The sequence below is a fragment of the Malaclemys terrapin genome, chromosome 3 (genome assembly GCF_027887155.1).
Source record: "Malaclemys terrapin pileata isolate rMalTer1 chromosome 3, rMalTer1.hap1, whole genome shotgun sequence".
Taxonomy (NCBI): domain Eukaryota; kingdom Metazoa; phylum Chordata; order Testudines; family Emydidae; genus Malaclemys; species Malaclemys terrapin.
Genome location: NC_071507.1, coordinates 109,828,277 through 109,853,542, shown reverse-complemented (window position 1 = coordinate 109,853,542; position 25,266 = coordinate 109,828,277). Strand labels below are relative to the sequence as shown.

At 42.2% G+C, this 25,266-nt stretch overlaps 1 protein-coding gene across 1 annotated transcript; it reads left to right on the top strand.

The window, feature by feature from the left end:
• Positions 1-5,420: 5,420 nt before the first annotated feature.
• ARG1 (arginase 1) lies at positions 5,421-23,632 on the top strand. Its single transcript, XM_054023224.1, has 8 exons — positions 5,421-5,557; positions 12,435-12,507; positions 13,992-14,166; positions 15,649-15,808; positions 16,303-16,397; positions 18,283-18,387; positions 20,254-20,390; positions 23,181-23,632. The coding sequence occupies exons 1-8, from the start codon at positions 5,498-5,500 to the stop codon at positions 23,354-23,356; spliced, it is 981 nt and encodes a 326-aa protein (XP_053879199.1). The 5' UTR covers positions 5,421-5,497; the 3' UTR covers positions 23,357-23,632.
• The last annotated feature ends 1,634 nt before the right edge of the window (positions 23,633-25,266 follow it).

Below are 25,266 nucleotides of genomic sequence, written 5' to 3'. Positions count from 1 at the left end.
ACCACAATCGGTACATGTTTTGGGAGTCTCAGACTGGCCAAAGATTGAGATCCTGACCAAAGCCAACTGAAGTCAGGGGAAAGACACCCATTGGCTTCAATGACATTTGGAACTCATCTTGAATAAGCATGGAGTTTGAATAACCCTATACATTCTAGGCCCTATCTACAATAGAATAATTTGAACTACTTAGTAGGCTCATAGAATGAGTGCAGCACTAAGGGTTGTTGTAGCATTTTAGCACGTAGAGAAGAATATTACCATATTAAAAATAGCTGTATCCTCTCTACACTACAGCTTGGACATATTAAATATGGTTACACATTTTTCTAGTGTGGATAGCACCTAGATGAAGATGTATTGGCAGGATTCCATGGAGAAACTTGCACTACTACTGCTCAGGCTCTACCTGTACTCTCCAGCATTACTGAGCTTTTGTTGACACTGATTTCACACACCAAAAGAATTAAAAGGAAAAGTCGTAGTGGGTATTTTGAAGACAAAAGCAATGACACAATCGGTAGAGGAGACAGAGAGGTGAATGCACTGTCAACAGAATTGACAAATCACTTTGTATACCTTGAGGTTGGACTATGACCAAGATTCATGTGACAGCGCATCTCACAGGCAGTTATGGAAAGGAAAATTAAATAGAGGCAGTGCCTTGTGGGTTGAATATATCCTTATATGCACTTGTTTGGCTAGGAGTCTGGAAATGAGTGGAAAGTGCTGAACGAGAACTTATTCAAAAGAAGAAAAACTGGAAAAAAAAAAAACAATAAAAATTTGCACTGTATCAAAGCTCTCCAGTGTATATATTTTTACTGTATTTTGGAGCCATTAAATGACCTTTTTAGCATCTCCTCAGAAAATACTTCATAATAAAATGGATGCTGCTAATGAACAGCCTTGTGATTTTCTTGATTGGGGTGATTTCTTCTTTTCCCTTTTTAAAGGTAAGGACCAACATCTTAAAGAGATGCCCATACTAAAACAGGGGAACCTGTTCTTGTGGTTCCCAGTTGGGTAGTTCATTGAATTATGAGGTATCTTTGCCCCATTGTGGTTGGGAGGAGATCCCAGTAACCATCCACAAAGCTCCTCAATTATCCATCTTTAAATCTGTCCTTAAAACTCTGGCATGATGCCCACAAAAATCCTGACAATAGTTAGGCTGCTGATGTGCCGAAACCACTGCCTATCTTGTTGATAATACTCTCATTGTTTCCTTTTCCTCTCCTGTCTGTCAACATCCTTCTTTTGTTTTATACTTAGACGGTAAATTATCTGGACAGGGACCATCTTTTCATTCTGTATTTGTACAGCACCTAGCACAATGAGGTTCTGTTTCATGACTGTGGCTCATAGGTGTTGTACTAATATAAATAATAATTGTAGGACCAATGAGTCTCCAGAGCTTCAAGTTCTGTTTTTGAAACTTTGAACCCACAATGTTTTAGTAGGCTCAAAATTAACCAGACACTTGCACATTAGAGATATTGTAATGGTATACCCCAAATCTAAGAGATTTCTTTCACTCTAGAAAGCATATTTTTGGATACCTTTATTTTTTGTTAAGAATTCTTTACATTCACTAGTGTTCTTAGTATCAGATATGAAAAACAGAATATTCAAAAATAGGAGTAAGTACAATATTCATTGTAGGGTTTGTCCATACTCTTCCCAAACTCTCTTCTCAAAAAGATCCATTAGGTTCTACTGAAAGTTCAAAAGCTGTCTTTTCTAGTTCATGTCTATACAGCTTTGACTCCACAGTATGAGAACTCTAATCACATCAAAAAAGAGCTGCTAGGGAATGTGGGATGGACTGGAAATGAGCAGGGACTATTTTGTTTTATTCAGATAATAAAATTAAAATGGTATCCTTCCCAGCAGATGCAATTTCCAGCATTGTAGAAAACGGTGACACTGCAGAACAAAGATTTAATGCATTTATATGGAAAAATAATCAGTAGTAGAATAACTTTCCATTGTTAGGTTCCATAAATTAGGTTCTCAAATCTATGAATGTGCACCAGAGCCACTTGCAAGTCCAAGCCCATTTGTCTGCATATCCTTCAGACATACACAAGCTGATAAAAACCCATGCAAATACAGTAATGATCCGATTTTCAAATGAGCTCCACACCCAGCAGTAGTTATTAAAGTATGACTCTACAAATATCACCATTGCATGACACATATACACCCTGTTTTATTCCAATCCAACATCTCCCTCCCCTATGAAGGAACACTGGGCTCCCAAGGCCAACCATAAAAACGGCCATTCTGGGTCAGACCAAAGGTCCATTTAGCCCAGTATCCTGTCCTCTGACAGTGACCAATGCCAGGTACCCCAGAGGCAATGAACAGAACAAGTAATCATCAAATGGTCCATCCCCTGTCGCCCATTCCCAGCTTCTGGCAAAAAGAAGCTAGGGCCACCATTCCTGCCCATCCTGGCTAATAGCTATTGATGGACCTCTCCTCTATGAATTTATCTAGTTCTTTTTTGAACCCTGTTATAGTCTTGGCCTTCACAACATCCTCTGACAAAGAGTTACACCATGCCAGCATGTGCCCTTAGAATGCAAGGACATCAGGGCAAGAATCCTATAGTTGCTCTGGCACAGCTCTCCAGTTGTGTAATACCAGGTATACCAATAGTGCTAGATAAACAGTCAATTGTGCCAAACTTTCTATTGAACTAACATGTCATTTTTAAGTGTTTGTTTTTTCTCTCCCCCACGAACCAAGATATACACAGGAAGAAGGAAAGATACCATGTGACAATGGTAAAGCACCAAGGAGCAACTTCCTTGTAACACTGAACAGGGAACTTATTAAAACAAGAAAAACAGCAGTATTTCTAAACCTACTCTGTCCCTCAATCTGTTTAACTGCAGAGCTTCTGCTTAGACCTTCCCCAGACCTTCCCATCTCGCTCCCTGTTTCAGATTTAGGGAACAGTAAGTACAGATATCCTCAAGGAAAGTTTCTCCTTGTATTTTTTGTGGGAGGTTTTCTGCTTATTCCCTCTAGTTTTAGTCCCTTCATCACACCTCTCCCAGTGACTAGAAATGGAAACCTGAAAACTGAGAGAAGCAGGAAAATGTGCCTTCATTCCTTACTATCCCAGTCAAGGTCCCTTGAAGTCACCTAACTAGTTCTGGTTTCCCCAGTAAGGTGGCAGACAGGAGAGCTATTAAGAAGTCTGAAAAAAAGCAGCATAGGCGAAAGTAATTACATTTTACCACTGTCAACTACTATAAAGGATGTGTCTAATGTACCAAAATGAGGCGTACTAGGTTGGCTGTATTGTAACAGTAAACACTGGATTCCGGTGACTGTAATAAATTTGGCAACCATGACCTATGTCTGGTGACTAGGAAACAAAATCATCTTGCTGGTTCAAGATTCACTAGTGCGCTGGTTTTCAACCTTTTTTCATATGTGGACCCCTAAAAAATTTCACATGGAGATGCAGACTCCTTTGGAAATCTTAGACATACAGGTTGAAAACCACTGTTCTATGGTAAAGACAACCTTTTGTGGATCCCTTAAACATAGTCTGAGGAGTCTCAGGGGTCCGTGGACAACAGGTTGAAAATCACTGCACTTGTGTAATAATTGGATGACACACAGAAGGGCTTGCAAGTGACTTGACTTTATTTCCTGGCTCCATGCACTTGACGTAGGTCAGATTGCAAAATTCATGCCCCTGTCATCTGACAGGTTAATAACCTCCAAAAAACATAACCTTCTTTTGGCTGGAAAGGAGTGGAACAAAGTACATACTTCATGGGACTATGTTATTTGGACAGCATCCACTCACCTATGGAGGTTCTTGGTGATTTTTCCTCCCTGCCCTTGTAGGTAAAATAGTTCTGGCAATGACAGCACTTAATGTACTCCCCCACTATGCAGGACGCATTTACTACGAGTGCTTCCACTGCAGCCCAGCAGATACATCTGAGCTGTTTTTATATGTATTTGGCCACACAAGTAGCTTGGTCTGAATTTTCAGGGGAAAGTGATGTGGAGAGGGGGCAGGAATAACACAAGGGGAGAAAAAAGTTCAGAACCTGTCCTCTTATCCTCACAGGAACTGTGCCTATACTTAGCATCTTTGAGGGGCTAAGGGAGATTTAAAAAAAAAATCAAATTTCATCAAGAGAACTTTATAGACCTGAATAGCTCTTATCTCTAGAAATCTTAGTGGTTGCTTGCCAAGATTTTCAGAAGTGGGTGGCTAGTGATAATGGATGCCTAACTTGATACGCCTTGATGAGTTCTGATTTTTAGAAAGTGCAGAGCACCAATGTGCTAAAAGAATCAGACTCTTTCCTGGCACCAAAAAATAACTAGTCACTTGAAAACCTTGGCTGTTGTTCAAAAGCCTGCCCTCAATTTTGTGGTCCTGGCTTGCCTGACTCAGCGGTGTTTTAATACTTGCGACTTGTTGACAGCCACATAAGGCTGTTAAGCTCCCAAAAGGAGTAAGTTTTGTTTCTTTCAGATTTTATCCCCCATCATCAAAATTGTATTTGGACTATACACTCAACACCCTGAATGGACTCAGATAGCTATTTTCAGAGATGGGGAGTTAGATTTCATAGTGGGCAGGCACACCCTTGTTATCTCCTGTGTGTGCATTGGAGTGCATATCTAGCACTGATGCACAAAAGTATCTTCAAGGGATTGCAGAGATGTGAACTATGACTATGTTCTGGTTTTGTCTGTCCCTTCCAGATAGTGCAGGTCCTGAGTCTTCCAATCACAGGACAGATCATACCGACTGGGGTATATGAGGCAGGGAATGGGCTCAGAAAACCTAAAAAAGCTTTTTAATAATAGTTACTGGAGCACAGGGGAGGTGTTTATAAACCTGTCACTTAATGGAGACTTATCCATCCGTCTACTACAACAGGATATATTAATACTTAGAAGGCTGTTGCATAAATATCACAAAAGTTGGATTTTAAGGTTTCTTATAAACCACTGAATTTAAAATGAAGAAGCTATAGCTATAGTAGAACAGCAACAGGCTGCAGCAGGGTGTACTTTCCTGAAGGATAAAGGCCTTCTACTTCACAATCTAGCTGAGGCATGTCTTGCCCTGTAATGCACACCACAGCAAGGTGTGCTACTTAACACTTGCAAAAGAGTTAGAAGCTTGGCACTCATAAACCGCTGTGAATTAACAAGCTTGCCATAGTTATGTAGAATTAAACAATAACGAATACAAAATATACAGTTAATGGGGTTATTCTCTTGCATAGACTCAAGGACAGGAAAGTGGCAATTGCTGATGCTGTTCTTATGCAATTGCTCTTTTCAGTGGGTGGAAAAAAAGAACCTTCCCCCTCCCACCACAATGGTAAATAGCTCCCTTCTGTTATAAATGGGAGCCAGTGAAAGGATTGAGAGTCTGCCTTCCAAAGGGAGGGACCTGTTTCATTTCGGTGAGATCCCCGAGGGGAAGGTGTGTGGCAGAATGAGTGCCAAACCGAAGACCTCCGCTGGAATCATCTGGGCTCCTTTTTCAAAAGGACAGGTAGAGTGTTTCCAATTTTTCTAAAAATGTGCTTGTGTTTAGGGGGTTTTAGACTGGAAATTATGAAGCCACTACTATCTGTGACCTTTGTTCCTTGTTTCTCTTGGTCTCATTCTCTTTATTAGAAAGGGGGGCATAAAGAATATCAAGTAAGCTACATGTCTAGCACAGTTTTCCACAGCTCTGGATGAGAAGGCATTTTCACCCATGTCAGTCCCAAAGACAACACTTAGTTTTGTTTTGTTCTTAGTGCAAATGTTATATTTCAAAAAAGTTCAGTTAAATTCTGTTTGGTTTGAGCAATTGAAGCACAAGAGAAGTTTCTCTCCCCCCACACCAGCTTTGCAGACCTCAAAACTCCCTTATTACTATATTGCACAATGCACACTTGTCATGAACAGAGTCTTCATTCATGGACGAATGCTGCCCTTGTAAATATGAGCAAAATGTTGGGTTAAACATAATTACACTATAATTGTTAGAAATTTGCAGTCTTTATTTGTGTAATATGGGAGTTCTCCTAATCTTAATGACATCTTGCAGGGAGGAGTTCCGGATATACACCTGCCCGAGCACATTGAATCAGTGCAGTCATGCTTATTTCAATAATTAGTCATGGCCTACACAATGCCTCTGATGTGATTATACTTGCTTCCAGATTACACCCTCCACCATCGTATTTGTAATCTGCTTCCAAGAACAATGTTTTCTCCTTTAATTATGAAGATGGTAACTCCTCCCCACACACACGCAGATAGGAGGTTCATGGCAGCGACATAGGAAATAAATACACAAGTAAAGAGAGAATACTGGTATAGAAATATTAGCTCATTAACTTTTGTGATGCAATACTATTCAAAAACAAATACAAAGAATAAAAAGCTGGTTGGAAAATGTTTTTCTGCAGGAAAAAACGTTTTCAGAGGAAAAATTAAAAACTGAAATGTTTCAGTTCTGAAGTTTTGCCGTTGTCTCATGTGAGTTGTAATTCAGATGTATCTTGCTCCTATTCTCCTCTACAAGCCAGGCTCCATCTCCCATAATGTATCACAGTCTCCCCTCGGTAGGGTTGTAGGGGTGGGAGGGTGAGGCATCATGGGAATCATGTGCCATGGTACATCATGAAAGATGAAGTCCAGCTGGGGGCCTGGCCCACAGATGAGAATAGCAGTATGAGGCACCACAGCAGCACTTCACAAGTGAAATGTCTCGGTATTCAGTTTTTTTTTTTTGGGGGGGGGGGAGGGGAAGCAGATAATTTTAACAAATAAATTGTTTAGTCTAAAATGCAATTTTCCATTGAAAGTCAGGTTTGATGGAAATTTTCAATCAGCCCTAGACTGTTTAGAAATTCCTACCTTGATCAGCTTTAAGCATTCCAGTGGCAAAGCTGACCACTGTCTAGGTGGTCTTCCTATATAAACAATATGACTATATGACTAAACAGTGTTATATAGAAAACTAAATTTAAGTCACCTTATTTTCAGGGGTGCTGCCCCTCTAGTTAAAAATCAATGGCAGTGGTAGGTGTTCAGCACTTTTAAAAATTAGGTTCTCTTTTGTAAGGCTTTCCTTCAGATAAACTTACTGCATAACCCCCAAGCTGAGCTTTTCCTTAGGAAAAACCCTGCCCTCTTCAGCCTGTTGTAAGGCTGGTTTTTCAAAGCTGTAAGGGCATGGTCCAAAGCTGTAAGCAGCATTACCCTGTGCTGTAGCCCAGTTCAGCTTTGTCTCAGAAACAAAAGTACACACACTGGAAGAGAAACAGATTCTCTTTCCAGCCTGGCATGTGCTTGCTTCTGTTACCAGTACGCTCTCTTTCTACACTCTTGTGACGGATTGGATCACAGAAACCGCCTTGGGAACTGCCAACTGATGTGCCAAGACTACTTCTGCCCCTGCTTTCCTGCCCTGGCAGCTTGGGACTTCAGTGCCCTGCCTGGTTCGAGCCAGACCCGCTAGCCCAGGGGTTCTCAAACTGGGGGTTGGGACCCCTCAGGGGGTCACGAGATTATTACATGGGGGGTCGTGAGCTGTCAGCCTCTACCCCAAACCCCGCTTTGCCTCCAGCATTTATAATGGTGTTAAGCATATAAAAATGTGTTTTTAATTTATAAGGGGGGGGGGTCGCATTCAGAGGCTTGCTGTGTGAAAGGGGTCACCAGTACAAAAGTTTGAGAACCACTGTGCTAGCCTGCTGCAAACTCAGACCCAGGTCTGAACCATGTCCCCTAACAGCTGTAGGCTTAATTGAAAGCCGCTTAAGAAGTGTTCCTGTCTTTAACACTCAGATGCTCAACTACCAATGGGGTCCAAACCCCAAATAAATCCATTTTACCCTGTATAAAGCTTATACAGGATAAACTCATAACTTGTTCGCCCTCTATAACACTGATAGAGAGATATGCACCGCTGTTTGCCCTCCCTCCCCCCAGGTATTAATACATACTCTGGGTTAATTAATAAGTAAAAAGTGATTTTATTAAATACAGAAAGTAGGATTTAAGTGGTTCCAAGAAGGAACAAAGTGAATTACCAAGTAAAATAAACTAGAACACGCAAGTCTATGTCTAATACAGTAAGAAGACTGAATACAGATAAAACCTCACCCTCAGAGGAGTTCCAGTAAGCTTCATTTTACAGACTAGTTTCCTTCTAGTCTGGGTCCAGCAATCACTTAACTTGCACATTCCTTTCTCAAGAAGCTGACCAAATGCTTTACTAAGACTACTTAGAAATCACACAGCCAATATTCATAACTTTGAACACAAAAATGACACATGCATACAAATAGAATGAATAGATTCAGTAGACCATAACCTTTACAGAGATATGTTACATGGCATATGTAGCATAAAACATATTCCTGTTATGTCATATATATACATTCAAAAGCATATTTCCATAAAGCCTTATGGGGTGCACCGTCACAGCTCTCCATTTCCAAACTGTAAAGTGCACCTGAGGGTGAGGGCATGACTTGTAGTTAAATGTGGAGACTATCATTCCCCTCCTACATGCACTAATTCAGTGGGTCTCAAACTATTGTATTGGTGACCCCTTTCACATAGCAAGCTTCTGAGTGCGACCCCCCTTATAAATTAAATACACTTGTTTATATATTTAACACCATTATAAATGTTGGAGGCAAAGCAGGGTTTGGGGTGGAGGCTGACAGCTCGCGACCCCCCCATGTAATAACCTCGCGACCCCCTGAGGGGTCCCAACTCCCAGTTTGAGAACCTCTGCACTAATTAAAGTAACATGCCCATTTATTCTTTTTGAGACTTATTCCATTTCTGCAATCCATTCCTTAGAAAAACTTACCCCAAGTATCACAAAAAATTATAATGTCTAGACTGATACAAACATGCAATACATAATGTTCTGGTTTGGCTGGGCTGCTTGTACTCAGAGGGTGTTAGCTGGACTTGCTTTTCTTTCTCCCTTCTCTTAATTAACCTACAATATTGTGATGTGTAAACAGTTGCAGCCTCTGGGATCCCAAGTCCAAGAATGAATGTGTATAATGTAGGGCCAGATTTTCAAAAGAGCTCAGCCTCCAATGTTCCAAATGTTTTTGAAGATCTGGCTCCAGCGGTGGGAGCTGATCACTTTCAGACATGATCATATCTCAAAAACACACAAAAAATCCGCAATAACAAGCAAGGAATTTAAAGTGTGCGTGGAGTGGAATCTGTTAAGCAACATTGAGAATAAAATTCCTAACCTTTGCACGTATGAATATTTCAGTTATATACTGCAACAGCCCTGTGTATGCTCCGCCCTTTTGAAAATCAGATAGGATTCAACATTTGTAAGTTATATACACCCTCTTGTTTCTGAGCATAAGTGAAGCTACTAACTGATGCGGTTAAAAAGAAACTTACTCTGTGGGGGCAAGATATTTCATATTTGCCTATTTTAGGATTTCTTCCACCTTCAAAGGGGAAAAATTACATTTCTCTTCTAGCCCAGTTAGGTAGTACCAATCAATTATAGAATATCAGGGTTAGAAGGGACCTCAGGAGGTCATCTAGTCTAACCCCCTGCTCAAAGCAGGACCAATCCCCGGACAAGTTTTTGCCTCAGAACCCTAAATGGCCCCCTCAAGGATGGAGCTCATAACCCTGGGTTTATCAGGCCAACGCTCAAACCACTGAGCTATCCCTGGAGACAGGATATGGGAGTAGATGGAACACTGGTCTGATTCAGCATGGCTGTTTCTCTTATGACATAATTTACTGGTATTCGAATATAGGTACTTTATTTTAAATGTGTTTGTTTCAAAAACTCATTTTGGTGTTATAGAAAAAGCATCTTTTTCTACTGTGAAATAGTTTGTAGTAGAAAGATAAGAACAGACAGGTATAAACAATGACAACTTTGTTTTGTATTTCTGGCACTGGACTGGTACTCAGGAGACCTGGGTTCAGGTCATGCTCTGCCACAGACTTCCTAAGTAACCTGGGCAAGTCACTTAATCTTTCTGAGCCTCAGTTCCTTATCTGTAACATGACAATACTTCTTTTCTCCCACTTTTTGTTCTATTTAGATTGTAAACTCTTGAGGGCAAAGACTGGGTCTTACTATATTCAGGGTGTTGTGACGATAAGCACATTAAAGATTGTGAGGTGTTCAGATACTTCAGTAATGTGGACAATATAAGTAACTACTCTTAGCTGGGGCTTGTAGGTGCTACTGTAACTAAAATAATATATTTCATTAAGGTTACCTGGACTTCTCCATTGAATCCAGCTGTCTCCTGGCAATAATTTGTATCCTAGTTGGCATGTTCTGTTCTCATTTTTCACTGCCAACAACTGAGTGCTGCAAGTCTTGCCCATACAAATAATTCTCATTCGCACACATGGTTTCATTGAAGTCAAGGGGATGGCTCTGATAAGTAGAGCTCATAAACATGAGAGGAGCCTTCCATGATGATGCCCTGAATCTGGAGTGTCAAACTTCCAACTTACTTCTATAATAATAATTAATGGAGATATCCCATCTCCTAGAACTGAAAGGGACCTTGCTAGGTCATTAAGTCCAGCCCCCTGCCTTCACTAGCAGGACTAAGTACTGATTTTGCCCCAGATCCCTAAGTAGCCCCCTTAAGGATTGAACTCACAACCCTGGGTTTAGCAGGCCAATGCTCAAACCACTGAGCTATCCCTCCCCCCAATAAAGAACTGAGAGGTGTTAGCCATGAAGTGCTACAGAAAGGACATTGCTGAATCCAGGGAGCTCCACACAGGAGCTATTTAAATCTGCCTGTTTTGTGCCTTTGAGGCCTCCAGCAGTCTCTCCTCCCTCATGCAGCTGTGCTGTGTACTTCAAAGAAAGCTGGGCTGCTTTAAAACATAGCTTGTACTTAAAGCACCACCTCGGGACCAGTCAGTCAGTTCCCATTTCAACTTTTTAATTAAAAGTCAAACTGTAAAGCAGCCCGGCCACAGCTCTGTGCTGGAGCTTGGCTAGAAGTGAAATGTAATTCTCCCCTCTGAAGCTGAGTTACTTCAGAGGGACCAGGAGAGAAACTTCAAAGGCTGCTGTCCCCCTCATCCGGTCCAGTGCCAAGTTTCCCAAGCAGCCGGCCTCTGACAAACCCTTTATCTATAGATCTGAAAAGGAGCCAATTTACCTTTAAAACAACTCAACTCCCATTAACGTCAGTGTGAGCGACACATGTATCAGGCAGATAGACTGGACGCAATACAGCAGCTGCCCTCTATGGCAAAATGAGTTCATTTCCAGTCTCAGAGCTGGCTAATAATTATTTTAAATGATAAAGAAAATGATCATCTCCTTTTCAATGTAATAGGCAATAGAAGAAACCGTTACCCTTACAAAGGATATAAATGCTCTTGTGAACCTTGTAGTGAATGTTTGTTTCTGTATTGTTAACATCCCCTACATCCAGAACCCTTCTTTTTCTTGCATGTAAATTACTGCTTAAGTCGATGAAAGTTACATCGCTCAGGGGTGTAAACCCCTCCCCCACGAGTGACGTAACTTACATCGACTTAACATGGTGTCCACACTGTGCTATGTTGGTGGGATACACTCTCCCATTGACATAATTAATCCACTTGAACAAGAGGCAGAAGTTATGTCCATGGGAGAGCGCTCACCTATCTTATCGCATCCTCATCAGACCCGCTAAATCAACGCTGCTACATTGATTGCAACGGCGCCGATGTAGCATGCTATGAAGACAAGCCCTTAGATAGAAGCTTTCAGTAATTTCATATAGAACAAAACATATACAAGAGGACAATGATTTTTGCTTTCAGTTGTTTGAAATGACCAGAGGCCGTGCTTGAGAATTCCTAGGCCAGGTTGGATGTGAAAAGGATCAATTTTGTTAGCTGATAGAACTGTTCAAACACAGAGAATGGCTAATGTTTCATTACCTGAAAAATTAGAAAAAAAGGTGATTTTTTTTTTCTTTCAAAATAGATTTTCCTTGATGCTTGTAAACTACTTTTCAAGGGCCTGGGCTCCCTTAAGGTGCAGTTATGTGCACCCATGGATCTCTTACAGCAATTTATTTTCTGTGCCGTATTTCAACTACAGCCCCAATCCTACAACTGGGTACGAGTGGGGGACCCATGTAGAGCCTGATTCATTTCAACATGGATCAGCTTGTAGGATAGGAACCCAGATTTCTTTCCTGGATAGATTTTTGCCTCCTGTACTTACATCAGAACAGAATAGGTGCTATACTTGTTTTTCTTCCAATCAAATTATTTTAGAGCAGCACATTTGCACATAATGTGTTATTTATTGTAAATTCTGCTCCAAAACAGGTTTTTCTATAACACAATTGCTCAGGTACACGATCTGCCTGACTTCTTATATTTCTTGTTAATAGGCACGGGAAGGAACGGAAGAAGGGCCGGCAGTGGTGAAGGAAGCTGGCCTGATTGATAAACTAACAGCTCAAGGTATTTTTCAAATGGAAAACACAAATTTAAATACAATTAACATTATCCATTATAAACACACCAACAAGTACATAAGCAATGCTCTGGCATCTTTAATGAAAAAAAATGACTGAAACGTTTAAATAAAACCAAAACACTATGTTTGAAAATTTGCAGAAAATTGCAAAGTGCCTAAAAATCACAGAAGCTGTAGAAGTTTTGTGCTCACAATTTTTTGTCACCCGAGAGGATTCCTTAAGTGTTTTGAGACAATTACTTTCTCCGTGCAAATTGACCCAGAAGCCCCCATTCTACCCTGCCCCTCCCCTTGGCCAGCAAAAGCGTGTACTTATTTTAGATTTCTGGTGATGTCATCTTAGCAGATCCTCACTTCGTAAGTCCAAAAGTAGATTTCCCCCCCAGTCGCTTACTGTGTAACTTTATATTTCGTGAAGTCTAGCCAAAGGAGGGCTAACTATATATCAAGCCTGGCCTGTCAAATGTGTGTGAATGAAAAAAGCAAGCTTAGCTGAAAATATGTTTCCCATCCCCACCCCTCCAAGCTCAAAACCACTGGAGAGATGTTCTTCAAACGTTTCTGGAGTGGAGTGCCTATGTCACAGCCCCAGTGGTGCTTGGGAGGCTTAGAACGCTGCAGAAGTAGCAGAACCCAACATTTGTTTAGCGTTGAATGAGCTACTGCCTCCTCATCTGACAGAGTGCTGCCTTGTACGTGTACACTGCTGCCTACCTGGTACTTATATGGCCCCCCTGGCCATAGTATCTGAGTGCTCTACAGTATTGGATGTATTTATTCTCACAGCACCAGGGAAGTAGAGAAGTACTATTAGCCCCATTTTTCAGCAGGGGAACTCAGGCACAGAAAACAAAGTCATTTGCCTAAAGTTACACGGGCAGCCTGCAGCAGAGCAGGGAATTGAACCAGGGACTCTCAAATCTAGGACAACACCGTAACCAGTGCACCATTATAATTATTATTATTGGTATTCCTGCAGCACCTTGGAGGACCAGGACTCCATTGAGCTAGGTGCTGTACAACCACAGAACAAAACACCAATCCCTGCCCCAAAGAGCTCCCTTCCCTCTAAGGTAGTGGCTAGCTCCTTCCTCACCTGCCCTTGTTGACCATCTCTTAGCTACTCAGGAGGGTGAAAGTTGCTCTCCTACACATAGGTCTCTGGAAGCCATGCTAGTAATAGCAGCATAAGCGCCAGCCTCAGGATTTTCAGAATGGTAACCTGGGCAAATGGGCGAGTTGAGTTAGAAGCTGCTCAATAAGGATCTAAAGAAGAAAAGCAGAGTTATAGATTAAGATGCACACAAAAACACACATCCAAACATAGAATAGGTTTCCAAATTACACGTGATTTACCCCATATTACCTGCTACACAATAATGTTCAATTGTTTTGAACAGGAAATTTTAAATGAAAAATGTACTTTCTTGTGACCTTTAACTTTTTCCTTCCACTGTGCTAATCACAGGGTGTGATGTTAAAGATTATGGCGCCTTGCAGTTTGATGACATTCCCGATGACAGACCATGTCATAATGCAAAAAATCCCAGAAGCGTTGGGCGCGCAAACGAGAAGCTAGCCAGCGCTGTGGCAGAAGTGAAGAAGAGTGGAAGAACCTGTTTGGTAGTTGGCGGGGATCACAGGTCCTTTGTTATACTTGTTTGTATAAAAGCATGAATGGCTTTCAGAGCTGCACAAACGACTCAAATGAAGAGCCAGTTCATTTATAGCTAAGTCCTTTCAGTTCAGTTTCAAGACTAGCAGTTGTCTGTTAAATCTGATCAAAAGCCTTTCCCCATTCCAACACCCCTTTAAAGAGCTTGGTAGAAAAAATAATCAGCCATTCAAACAAGCCAAGGCAGTTTTCTACACAGCAGTGTTTGCATTTAAAAAAATGTATGAGGAACCCTCATTCCAGCAGAGGTTAACCTTGGAGTTTTATGTAGATTTGGGTCCCTAATTTTACGCAGTGCAAATAGTTCCAGTAAGGGAGGGGTGGGTAGTTAATGTGGCTGTTCACCAAAGCACTCAAGCATGAGCGTAGCTTTAAAGAATGTAAATAGTGTTGGGATTCCCTTGGAGCTCTCGCTTCATTCAGCTTCCCAAGAACTCAGTTCCACTCTAGATTTCGTCACTCAGGTATCATAATTTGGCATACAGCAATGCTACGCTGAGTTGATCAGGGAACATCACAGCTCCAAAGTTATACAGAAACTATTTCTCTTTGTACACATTCACACAATTCATTACATTTACTAGACACTGCATCACACACTTTAGGATCAGATTGGTTAATCTGTAGGAACCGATCCCAGTACCGCATGCTCTATCCACCTGCTGTCCATTTTAGACTTCCTCTTTACCTCATTCTCTACACTCCTAATTTACTTTGTCCCTTGTTATCTAGTTCATAGTAAATAGTTCCCTGGGTGTTCTCCCTCTCACTTAGCTAGCTCACTCATTGTCTTTTTAGCCTTCTGACCCATCTACTTATCTTATTTTGCACAAAAGTCCTGTTTTCAGCCTGATGATTCATTTACCTCCCTAATCCTATCTTCCAAAGAATGAGGCCTCCACACAGGTGTTAATTACTTCAGGCCAGGTCTCAACAACAAAGAGTCTCATTCACTTCATTGGGACTATTCAAACTGTGTGCATCCTTAAGCACTTGGGGCCTCCCAGCAAAGTGAATGGGACAACTGACGTTCTACACATGCGTGAGTGCTTTGCTGGATCAGGGCCCAAATTACCATTCTCGACCAGGGCATCTGTGCAGTATGTGAACTCGCTAGCCATTCTCCTGCCAATGCTCCAGAGTTTTGCCCTGTGCTTCTGTGAGAGTGCTGACCCCAAGCTCAACTCCATAGTACACAGGAAGCCACACCCTTTCCTTTTCCAGCCTTCCTCTTCCTGGATTCTCCCCACCCAGAAGAAATATAGCATTTCCAGTGCATGAGGAGCCTTCCTTGGCTGCACTGTGGGCTGAAGATTTTCATCCTTAGAGAATGGTTTGCAACAACAAATGCTTTTACAAATAAGTTTAGCATGGTGCTGTGAGAAGGAAAATATGTTGTGTGCTGTGCCATGTAATGCCTGTGTTTACGCACAACTCTCTGTCTACTCAGCTTGGGAATTGGAAGCATATCTGGCCATGCAAAGATTCACCCTGATCTTGGTGTAATTTGGTTTGACGCCCACACTGATATTAACACTCCATTGACATCATTATCTGGGAACATGCATGGGCAGCCTGTGTCTTTCCTTCTGAAGGAACTGAAGGACAAGGTAATACAATTGCCATTACCTCTTTACATTGCAAGTATCTTGGAAACTTGTCCTAAATGGATGTGGGTTCTGCTCATCTTCTGCTCCCCCAATTACTACTGTAACATTTAGAATTAGTAACGGAACACACCCGCCTATTTCCTCATATTGGGACCCCTTCTCCCCCGTGGATCACCCATGGCTCCTGTGGGCAAGAAGTCTGGCAGTCCCTGCCCTGAACCCTTGGGGTCAGCCAGGAGCTTCAAAGCTCTGCCTCTGGTTGAGAGCCAAGGTAAAGGAGGACCCCCAAGGTCCCAGTGTCCCATGGCTCTGATTTGCGGGCAAGGTTTGATTTTCAGCCTGCTCTCAATCCATCCAACCTTTCTACACTCACATTTTGGGCTTTTTAAGAAGTCAAGCCTTATTCTCTCCCCTCCCCCACTCCCCCACTTTGAGGATGAGGCTGTTTGTTGTGGATGTAACAGTAAAAATAAAACCTCTTTTGATCCTCTGAGATGCCTGATGTTCCAGGATTCTCGTGGATAACCCCGTGCCTGTCTGCTGAAGACATTGTGTATATTGGACTAAGAGATGTGGACAATGCTGAACAGTGAGTCTAGTTCCTCTCTCAATAGTGCTCAAAAGCCACATTTCCCTTGCCTAAATGGATGTGTGGTGTTGCTGCAGACTGCAAAGTAGGTGCCTCCTTGACCAGTGTGAGGCTTAATGTGATGTGATTTGGAAACAACTGGCTAGGCAGCAGTACTGCAGAAAATAATCGGGGGGTTGGGGGGAAGCAGGATAGAATGGATCACAAATTGAATATGAGCCAATAATGTGATGCGGTTGTGGAAAAAATCTAATATTCCGGGGTATATTAACAGAGTGTTGTAAGTAAGGCACAGGAGGTAATTGTCCCGCTCTACCTGGCCCTGGTGAACCCTCAGATGGAATACTGTGTCCAATTCTGGGCACCACATTTTAGGAAAGATGTGGGTAAATCAGAGTGTGTCCAGAGGAGAGCAACAAAAATGAGAAAAGTGTTAAGAAAACCTGGCCTCCAAGGAAGTGTTAAAAATAAAATGTGTTTATTTAGTCTTGAGAAAAGAAGACTGAGGGGGGTCTGATAATAGTCTTCAAATATATTAATGGCTGTTATAAAGAGGATGGTGATCTATTGGTGTCCCTGTCTATTGAAGGTAGGGCAAGAAGCAATGGGCTTAATCTGCAACAAAGGAGATTTAGGTTAGATATTTAGAAAACTTTAAGTTAAAGACTACAACAGGCTTCCAAGGGGGGGTTGTAGAGTCCCTGTCTTTGGAGGTTTTTAAGAACAGATTAGACAAACACCTACCAGGGATGGTCTAGGTTTACTTGGTCCTGCCTCAGCCCAAGATTTCTATGATTGTATGATTGGAGAAAATAAAGTAGAAAATAGGCCCTCCTTTCCCAAAGACAGCCAGCCAATGGACAAAATCTGCAATATATAAATCAAGAATTGCAGGGAGAAGACACTATCTTTAAATATCACCTCACTTCAAAAGGTCATGCTAAATTCACCAGAAGTAATTTCCCTCCCCTCCTCTCATATCGGATTCCTCTGCTCATGTTCATAAGTGAAATGTTGGGGGAAAATCCAGTGCCTATGAAGACTTCCTCCCAAACTGCTCAACCCCTTTTTGCTGACTGAATGAAGCCTGCACCCACAGCCATCAACACATCTTCTTTACCTTTGGCTCTCTCCTCAAACCAGATGCCTGCTCCTCTCCTGTGCTGAGGAGTCTCCCCAATTTCTTCAAAGAGAAAAGATACAATCCAGCAAGAACTCTCACCTTCCTGCCCATCCCCTACCCTGTACATTTCATCTTTTTCACTCCAGTCTGTCTCACAGGTCTGTCTCCTCTTTGTCCTCTAATGCCCAATCGATCCTCTCTACATCATCTCTTAGCTTTCCCTACTTTTCTTTACCTCCTCTCTTATCCTCCCGCACCCATCTGGTTCTTTCATCTTCAGTCATCTGCTTCTCCAATCAAAAACCAACTTCGATCAACTGCTCCTGCCTGTCCCCTCCTCTGTTTGTCTAAACCAGCACGTGTATAAATACATACGTTTTAAATCCAAATTTAAGAACTTAAATATTGATTTGTAAGCATCTAAATGGTGACTTAAGGTATCCAAATTCCAAACTAAATACATATTTCAAATGTAACCAATATAGATTAGGTGCCTATATATGCGCTTAGGTACCCAAGTTCAAAAATTAAGCACTTCAATATAAGCAGAATACTTTACTCCTCTCTCTTACCTTTATAATTCATTCACGTGGTTGATAATTTGTAAGCAGAATTAAAATGTAAAATTTACTTAATATTTGTACTTAGTTCTCAGATGGAAGATAACATTTCAGAGGTCAGTACATTTACAAAATGCTGAGAAAACAATGTACTTTTAGTTGCATTCATAAGCCATTAATGTGTCTGCCATGTCTCTTTCAGCTGTATTCTGAAATCTCTGGGTATTAAATACTATTCGATGACTGAAATAGATCAACTTGGGATTCGGAAGGTGATGGAAGAAACACTTTGTTATTTGCTGGCCCAGTAAGGAAAGAAACTATTTCTTTTTTTTTTTTTTTTTATACAGAATAAAAATTACACTGCAACCCATGCTCAAAAATGGTCAGGTAAATCACCCCAGAATTTTGAGATCCCAGTCAGTCACTGGAGTGCTCCAGGGATGCTGAATAGATACCTGCCAGGACAGTACAGCAAAATTGTTCTAGGGCAGTGGGAAAAGAGGTCCTCTATATGTAATAGGACTATGTGATTGTGTTAAAGTTCAACAGATCTAAGAGAACACGGCACATTTTGCCTAATACTCATACATATAAATCAAGCCCAATTTATGTACTGACAATCTGAACCCAAAGATCAGAAAAACAAAATTTCTGCCCTGACCGTTACAGGAGACCCACTAAGTATCGTTGATCCTATGGTCAAAGATCACTTCAAAACTCTCCTGTATGACGTACATTTAAAACATAGTGGTTCATTTTAATGGTATTTAAATTGGTATCTAATTTTAAAAGTTTGAAGTGAATACTCAAATCCGCCCCACTGGCTGCTCACAACTGTGTCCAAGTCGCTCTTTGGCACTGGATGAGTACAATGGAAGTCATCAGGCACTGGTCTAGGCCCCTGGGTAACTCCAGAGGCCTCTAGTGTCTTCATGCCATGTACTTTATGGCAGGGACTCTTTTTGTTGTTTGTACAGTGCCTAGCACTATGGGGGTTTGGTTCATGTCTGGGCTCCTAGGTGCTACGGTAACACAAGTAATAGGTGCCTCCATACTGGCTCTAGGGTGTTCTTCCCGCCCACAGATCAAACAGAGCTAGGCTGCTAGGGCTTCCACCATCTGCTGCTACCGTTGGAACTCTCCCCTGCTCAAGCAGGGATTCCTCTCCATCCTTGGGGCCTACAGTCTTACTGAGGGTAGTGAAAAAGGGTAGTAGTAACAGGAAGGAGTGATAGGATTACATTTAAAAAACAGCACAGTTTTAGGCAGAATTCAGGGAAAGCTTCGTCGCAGGGAGATTGTAAGACTAGAACAGTCTCACATCGGGAAATGGTGACAGCATCATCAATTTAGCTCAATTTTGTTCATTTTTTCTCTAGTGAATATATTCACAAAAATTCACGTCCCGTGACCTGTCCATGACTTTTACTATATACCTCTGACTAAAACTTAGGGAAGGGGGGGGGCAGCTCGGGAGGGCGGCCCGGGGGTGGGAGGGAGGTGTTGCGGCCCGGGGGGGTTCCACAGGTGCTCGGGGGAGGGGGGTTGGAGTTGCGGCTCAGAGGGTGCCGGGGGGGCTGAAGCAGGCTCCCTACCCAGCTCCTGGGAAGCAGTGACCCCAGCTCCTAGCTCCACGTGCTGCCTCCGCTCTGCCCCAAGTCCCGGTTCTGCAGCTCCCATTGGCTGGGAACCGTGGCCAATGGGAGCTGCGGGGGTAGTGCCTGCAGGCGGAGGCAGCACATGGAGCTAGGAGGGAGCGGAGTTGCTGTTGCCCTTCTGGGGAGCGCCCCACCCCAGGTAAGCACCGCCCTGCACCCCAATCCCCAGCCCTGAGCCCCCCCACACCCAAACTCCTGCTGCTGGGGAACTGGGGGGCCCAAGACTGCTCCAGCACCAGCCGCTGTAGAAGTCACAGAAGTCACGGAATCCGTGACTTCTGTGACAAACATGGAGCCAATTTACAATCTGTTCCTTGGTTCACTGTGCTGCAGTCCAAGGCAGTATGTCATTTCATAACTTCTTTATGTGGCACAAATGTTTTCTAAGTAGGACTCAAGCAAGAAGCCTCAATCAGCGGGCTTAAGTTTTTCCATTGTTTGTGAAGTACGTTTTCACAGGACCACTTTACAGCTTCTGTTTAATTTTATTCTTTTGCTTTCCACCAATAAAGTAAGAAGAGACCAATTCACCTAAGTTTTGATGTTGATGGCTTGGATCCCTCTCTGGCACCAGCTACAGGCACCCCAGTTCCTGGAGGAGTGACTTTGAGAGAGGGTATCTATGTAGCAGAAGAACTTTATAGAACAGGTACAATAAACACCTGAAAATTCTTAATACAGGTTTAGATTTAACATTTGCCATGTCTACCTACAGCATTTGAAGTGTTATGGTGAGGGATTTTCCAACTTTGAGGTACATATTGGATTTTTGCACTGCTTTAATATAAGAGGAATTCACACATCAAATAAGAGAATGTGATATTCACTATTGCATAGTAGTCATGTAGGATGAAGGCTGATGAGCTCACAGTTTAGCTGTGGATGTCCAGAGTAAAACCTGAGTTTTAACTATAAATTAAGAACTAAATAAGTGAGCATTGCCTAAGACCTTGTCTACACTAAAGGGAAAAGTTGATCTAACCTACGCAATTTGAGTTATGTGAATAGATCCACACTATTTTTTGAATTGCGTGAATTAGATCCACACTACGCGACATCGATGGGAGACATTCTCCCGTCGACTCTCCTTACTCTTCTCGATCAGGTGGAGTACAGGAGTTGATGGGAAAGTGATCGGCGGTCGATTTAGCGAGTCTTCACTAGACCCGCTAAATCAACCACAGATGCATCGATCACTGCAGCGTTGATCCTCTGGTAAGTGTAGACACGCCCTCATCCATACCTGCCATTAAAATTACAATAGGTTGTGGCTCTGACTAGGAGAAAGAAAAGGAAAAGAAAAAGAATCCTACTTGCCATGCTTTATTTGGAATCTATGGACTGGGTAGTGACACAGACCTGGCAGAGCTCCCATTGCTGAATACTCAGCAGACTCCTATGTTTGAAATTCAAGTACTGGGTCGTGCATGCTATTAAGCCCACTGAGTCTGAGAAACAGGATTGTCAGGCTCTCTTCCAGTTTGTAGACTCCCTGGCTGGTACCCATTTTTGTAAGTGGGACCCCATCATCCAAATACAGTAGGCTTCAAGACCAATGCTGAACTACCACCCCCAAGTCTCACCAATAACTTAAGTGTCGGGGGAAGGGTATGTTTAACTCAGCAAGCGTAAGAGACTTAAGATGTGTGCAAAAGTAACAAAGCCTTTACAAACATCTCTCACCCTCCTTTGTCCTCACCACGCAAAGCCCTTTGGGTTTTGGTCAGTTCTTTTAGTGTCCCAAGTCCTTCCTCTCTCCTGCTCAGTCTTGTATTCTTGTCCTGGTCACTGAGAGGCAGCTGCTAAGAACAGGCCATGTACGTTTATAACTTTAAGCCCCCTCTGACATGGGAACCTCCTGGTCTCCCCGTCGGCTGATCAAGGCCCTCCATTAGGTGATCCGTTTTTTGGTTACCACTCACCAAAGTCCAGACTGGAAAAACTGGTTTCTTGTAGCTTGCAACCTTCTTTAGTGTACCCATTGTATTGCCAGAGAGAAGTAATTCGATATTTACAGCCCTTGACTGCTTTGCAATGTACACTATCACCACCTCTTGGAATTCCAGTCCAAAATAAAGGCAAAAAGACAACAGGGAAGGCACAACGTTATTGTAGCTGTGGGTCAGTCCCAGGATATTAGAGGAACAAGGTGGATGAGGTAATATTGTTTATTGGACCAACTTCAGTTGGTGAGAGAGACAAGCTTTCAAGCAACACAGAGCTCTTTTTCAGGTCTGGGAAAAGTATTAAGAGTGTCACAGCTAAATACAAAATCAAACAGATACATGTAGTTTAGCATAAGTATCTGTTCTAAGGGTCCATTCAAATCTAAACTTTCAGGAATACTTGCCTACAGCATTCTAAATAGTGAATCCAGATGATCTCAAACCAGTGTGGCCACATCTGGTAATATCACCTCACCTCTTTGCCTACAGATTAAAACATTAGGATTGAACATTTAATCAAAGCAGAGAAAGTGTCACCCTCTCTTAGTATAGGAAAAGAAAACGAAAGTATTGCTGAAGAGTGGAGCTCATTAAAATTAAAACTGGAGGGGACAGAATAGTGAGTTAAATAGCAAGTTTTGAATACCTAGATGTTCTGGACCCAAAGGTTCAAACATCTCCTCATCCTTCCTTCAGAGAGATTAACTGTACCATATAGCTTACTCTCTGTGCATGGCTTTTGGGTAAGACCTTTAACTGAGGTCCTGTCCGCTCTCATAGCACATTTAGCATGAATAGGGATTTACTAATTTCTACAGGCTACATTTCCCATGCTGTCCCTACTGTGTAGCACTCCGGTCTCTGTGTAGCTGTTGCACTCCCACCACAGCTACCTGTGTGTTTTAGTGGCATTTAGTTTGTGATGTGCTTTGTCAATTCACTGGAATGCAGGTGTTTGATAAAATGTAAAAACAGACACAAAGAAAGTTAGAAATCACCTGCAACTTTGTAGTATGGGACCCCCAACAGGCATAGAGCTGATGTAGCTGGCTCCTATGACTTCTTCTTTACACCCCTTGGCTCAGACGACATATTGGGGGTGGGACTGAATGGGTCCTGGGCACTAGGAGGAAGTATCCAGAGCATTCTGCACTTTGGCTATACCTCAGGTAGTGTATGAACTCTTGGGGACAAAGCTAGCTGGTTCAAATTAGAGTAGCCCCCCAACGATGCCTGAGGCTGAGGATTAGAGTCATAACTAGCTCTCTGATATCAGCTCCTTGTTGTTGTGTCCAGCAGAAGATGAGCAGAATATCTGACTCTAAATAGCTGCTTTGTTAATGTTGGTAAAGAAGAAAGGCAAAACCTAACAGGAGGAAAATACATCCTGCCTTGGAACCTCTGTGGTAGTGAGTTTGGAATTTCTTGACCTGAAAAGAAAATTATGCATCAATTGAAAGTTTTCTCAGTATAACTGTCATTTGTTATTGCAGGGTTGCTATCAGCAGTAGATATAATGGAGATCAATCCGGCTCTTGGGAAGACACAAGAAGAAGTTAACACAACGGTCAACACAGCTGTTTCAATTATCTTATCCTGTTTTGGTAAAGAACGTGAAGGTTCTCATAGTTCCAGTTACCGTATACCCAAGCCACAAAAATCCATCTGAACATATATAATTAAGTTCCAAGAAGTTTTTCAGTCCTAAAGTATAATATTTTGTTAATGACAGTTGCTTACTGAATTACTTTGGTAACCTCAAGCAAAAAAATCTTTTCATTGAAGCTCAGTCACTAATGAGACAGCAATTCTCACTCATGCTACTGGAGGCTGGTGAAGTGAAGTGTCAGATTTGCTCATACTGTTTTCTACTTTATGACAAATTCTAAAAGTCAAGTCAAACCATTTATTACCACCATTGCAGTAAATCACATTATTACTTCTATTTACTGACCTTGTTTTCATTGCTCTCTATAAAGTTCCTGGTTCGTTAAAAAGAAAGTGGACATTTTTCTTATGCACTAAACTAAGTTTTCTGGAAGAGATTGCAAACTGTTAGTACTAGATAATCGTTCAACAAAATTTCTACATGCAAAAACAGCCCACTACTTAGTAAGTAACATTACTTTAGCTCACCTTCTGCATTACTAAAACTTGAGTCAACACATCCAACATGTTATCTTACAAATTAAAAAGAAATCGACATTTTAAAATACCAAGTAACTGGATTTGGGAAGTAGTTTTATAATGGGTATGTATGTTTCATTATAAATGAAATATTAATTAACTTTATATTGAAATTTTGCAGACAGACTAATGTACAGATGTGCTCTAGGCATTATTTTGGGTAAGTTCTATTGCCTATGTTCTACAGGAGGTCAGAATAGATTATCACAATGGTCTCTTCTGGTCTCGGAATCTATGGTTTCATAGAACCATAGAATGGGAATGCACCATGTGAACTCCCTCTGGTGGCTAATAACTAAATTGAACTTTTTCCAGAGACTGAACTCAGTTAAGTCAGATAACTTTGGCATTACAGACAGTTTTGTTCAAGTCTTACTAGATGAGTTTCCTCTGATCAAATACATTATATACAGAAATACCTAGGGTGACCACATTTCCCTAAGGGAAAACAGAATACTGTGTGGGATAGCCCGAGCCCCTTCCCCCCCCCCGCCAAACTGCTCACCTGAGCCTTGCGTCCCCCCCCCGCGCGTGGAGCTGGCATCACCGCTCACCCCCTCCCCTGCATGTTCCACCGCACCCCACCCCACTTTTTTGATGAAAGTGGGCATTTGTCCCATTTGCTCTTGAGAATTGATAAAGTTGGCAAGAGCAAACAGGAAAACATGCCCACTTTTGCCAAAAAGTCAGGACAGCTGGGATAGGGCTTAAAAAAGGGACTGCCCTGGCCAAAACAGGACATATGGTCACCCTAAAAATACCAGATCATTAAAAACAATCAACTACATGCATGCCTCTGCATTCTCCATGCTGCCTCCTACACAGAGGACAGTCTCTCAATTCTTATGCAGCAGGCCCTTCTTTCACCTCCCGCAAATCTGATTATTCATACCTGCTGTGTTTGTCACAAACATTAACCCATGCTGCCATTGCCTGGGCAGCTGAGGGTCTCACCTTCAGGTTTAAACTCAACGATCAGCCACCCAAATGTAGGACTGAAATTGTACACAAACTATGCTTTGCTGTGATAGTCATTTAAAGCATTAGCAAAAAAGCGCAACTTCTAACCTAAAGCATTCAGTCCAAAGTAGGCAACGTTAGGCAAACAATCATTTCTTTTTAGACCACTGATGGTTAAGATAAGAGATTAAAGGACACTCACATCAAACAATGCTGGTATCTGTTTCTGTTGGTCAGGTACCTTATTCCAATGGTCTAGGGCAGCAGTTCTCAACCCACGGAAGTAGCACACAACTGCAGCCCAGCTCAGCTGCCTGCTAAAGGCCCGCCTGCATGCCCAGGGTCTGCCGGGTTCCCAGCTGTCTGGTGTGAAGGGTCCGAGCTGCCAAGCGTGGAGGGGTCCAGCCAGGCTGCCCCACCACCCAGGGTGGC

What these genes read in the sequence shown, in the direction of transcription:
- ARG1 (XM_054023224.1), top strand. Translation starts at nt 5,498, where the DNA reads ATGAGTGCCAAACCGAAGACCTCCGCTGGAATCATCTGGGCTCCTTTT. An exon ending in TGATAAACTAACAGCTCAAG is followed by an intron (nt 12,508 to 13,991) that starts GTATTTTTCAAA and finishes TGCTAATCACAG; the next exon opens with GGTGTGATGTTAAAGATTAT. An exon ending in AGAAGAACTTTATAGAACAG is followed by an intron (nt 20,391 to 23,180) that starts GTACAATAAACA and finishes TTGTTATTGCAG; the next exon opens with GGTTGCTATCAGCAGTAGAT.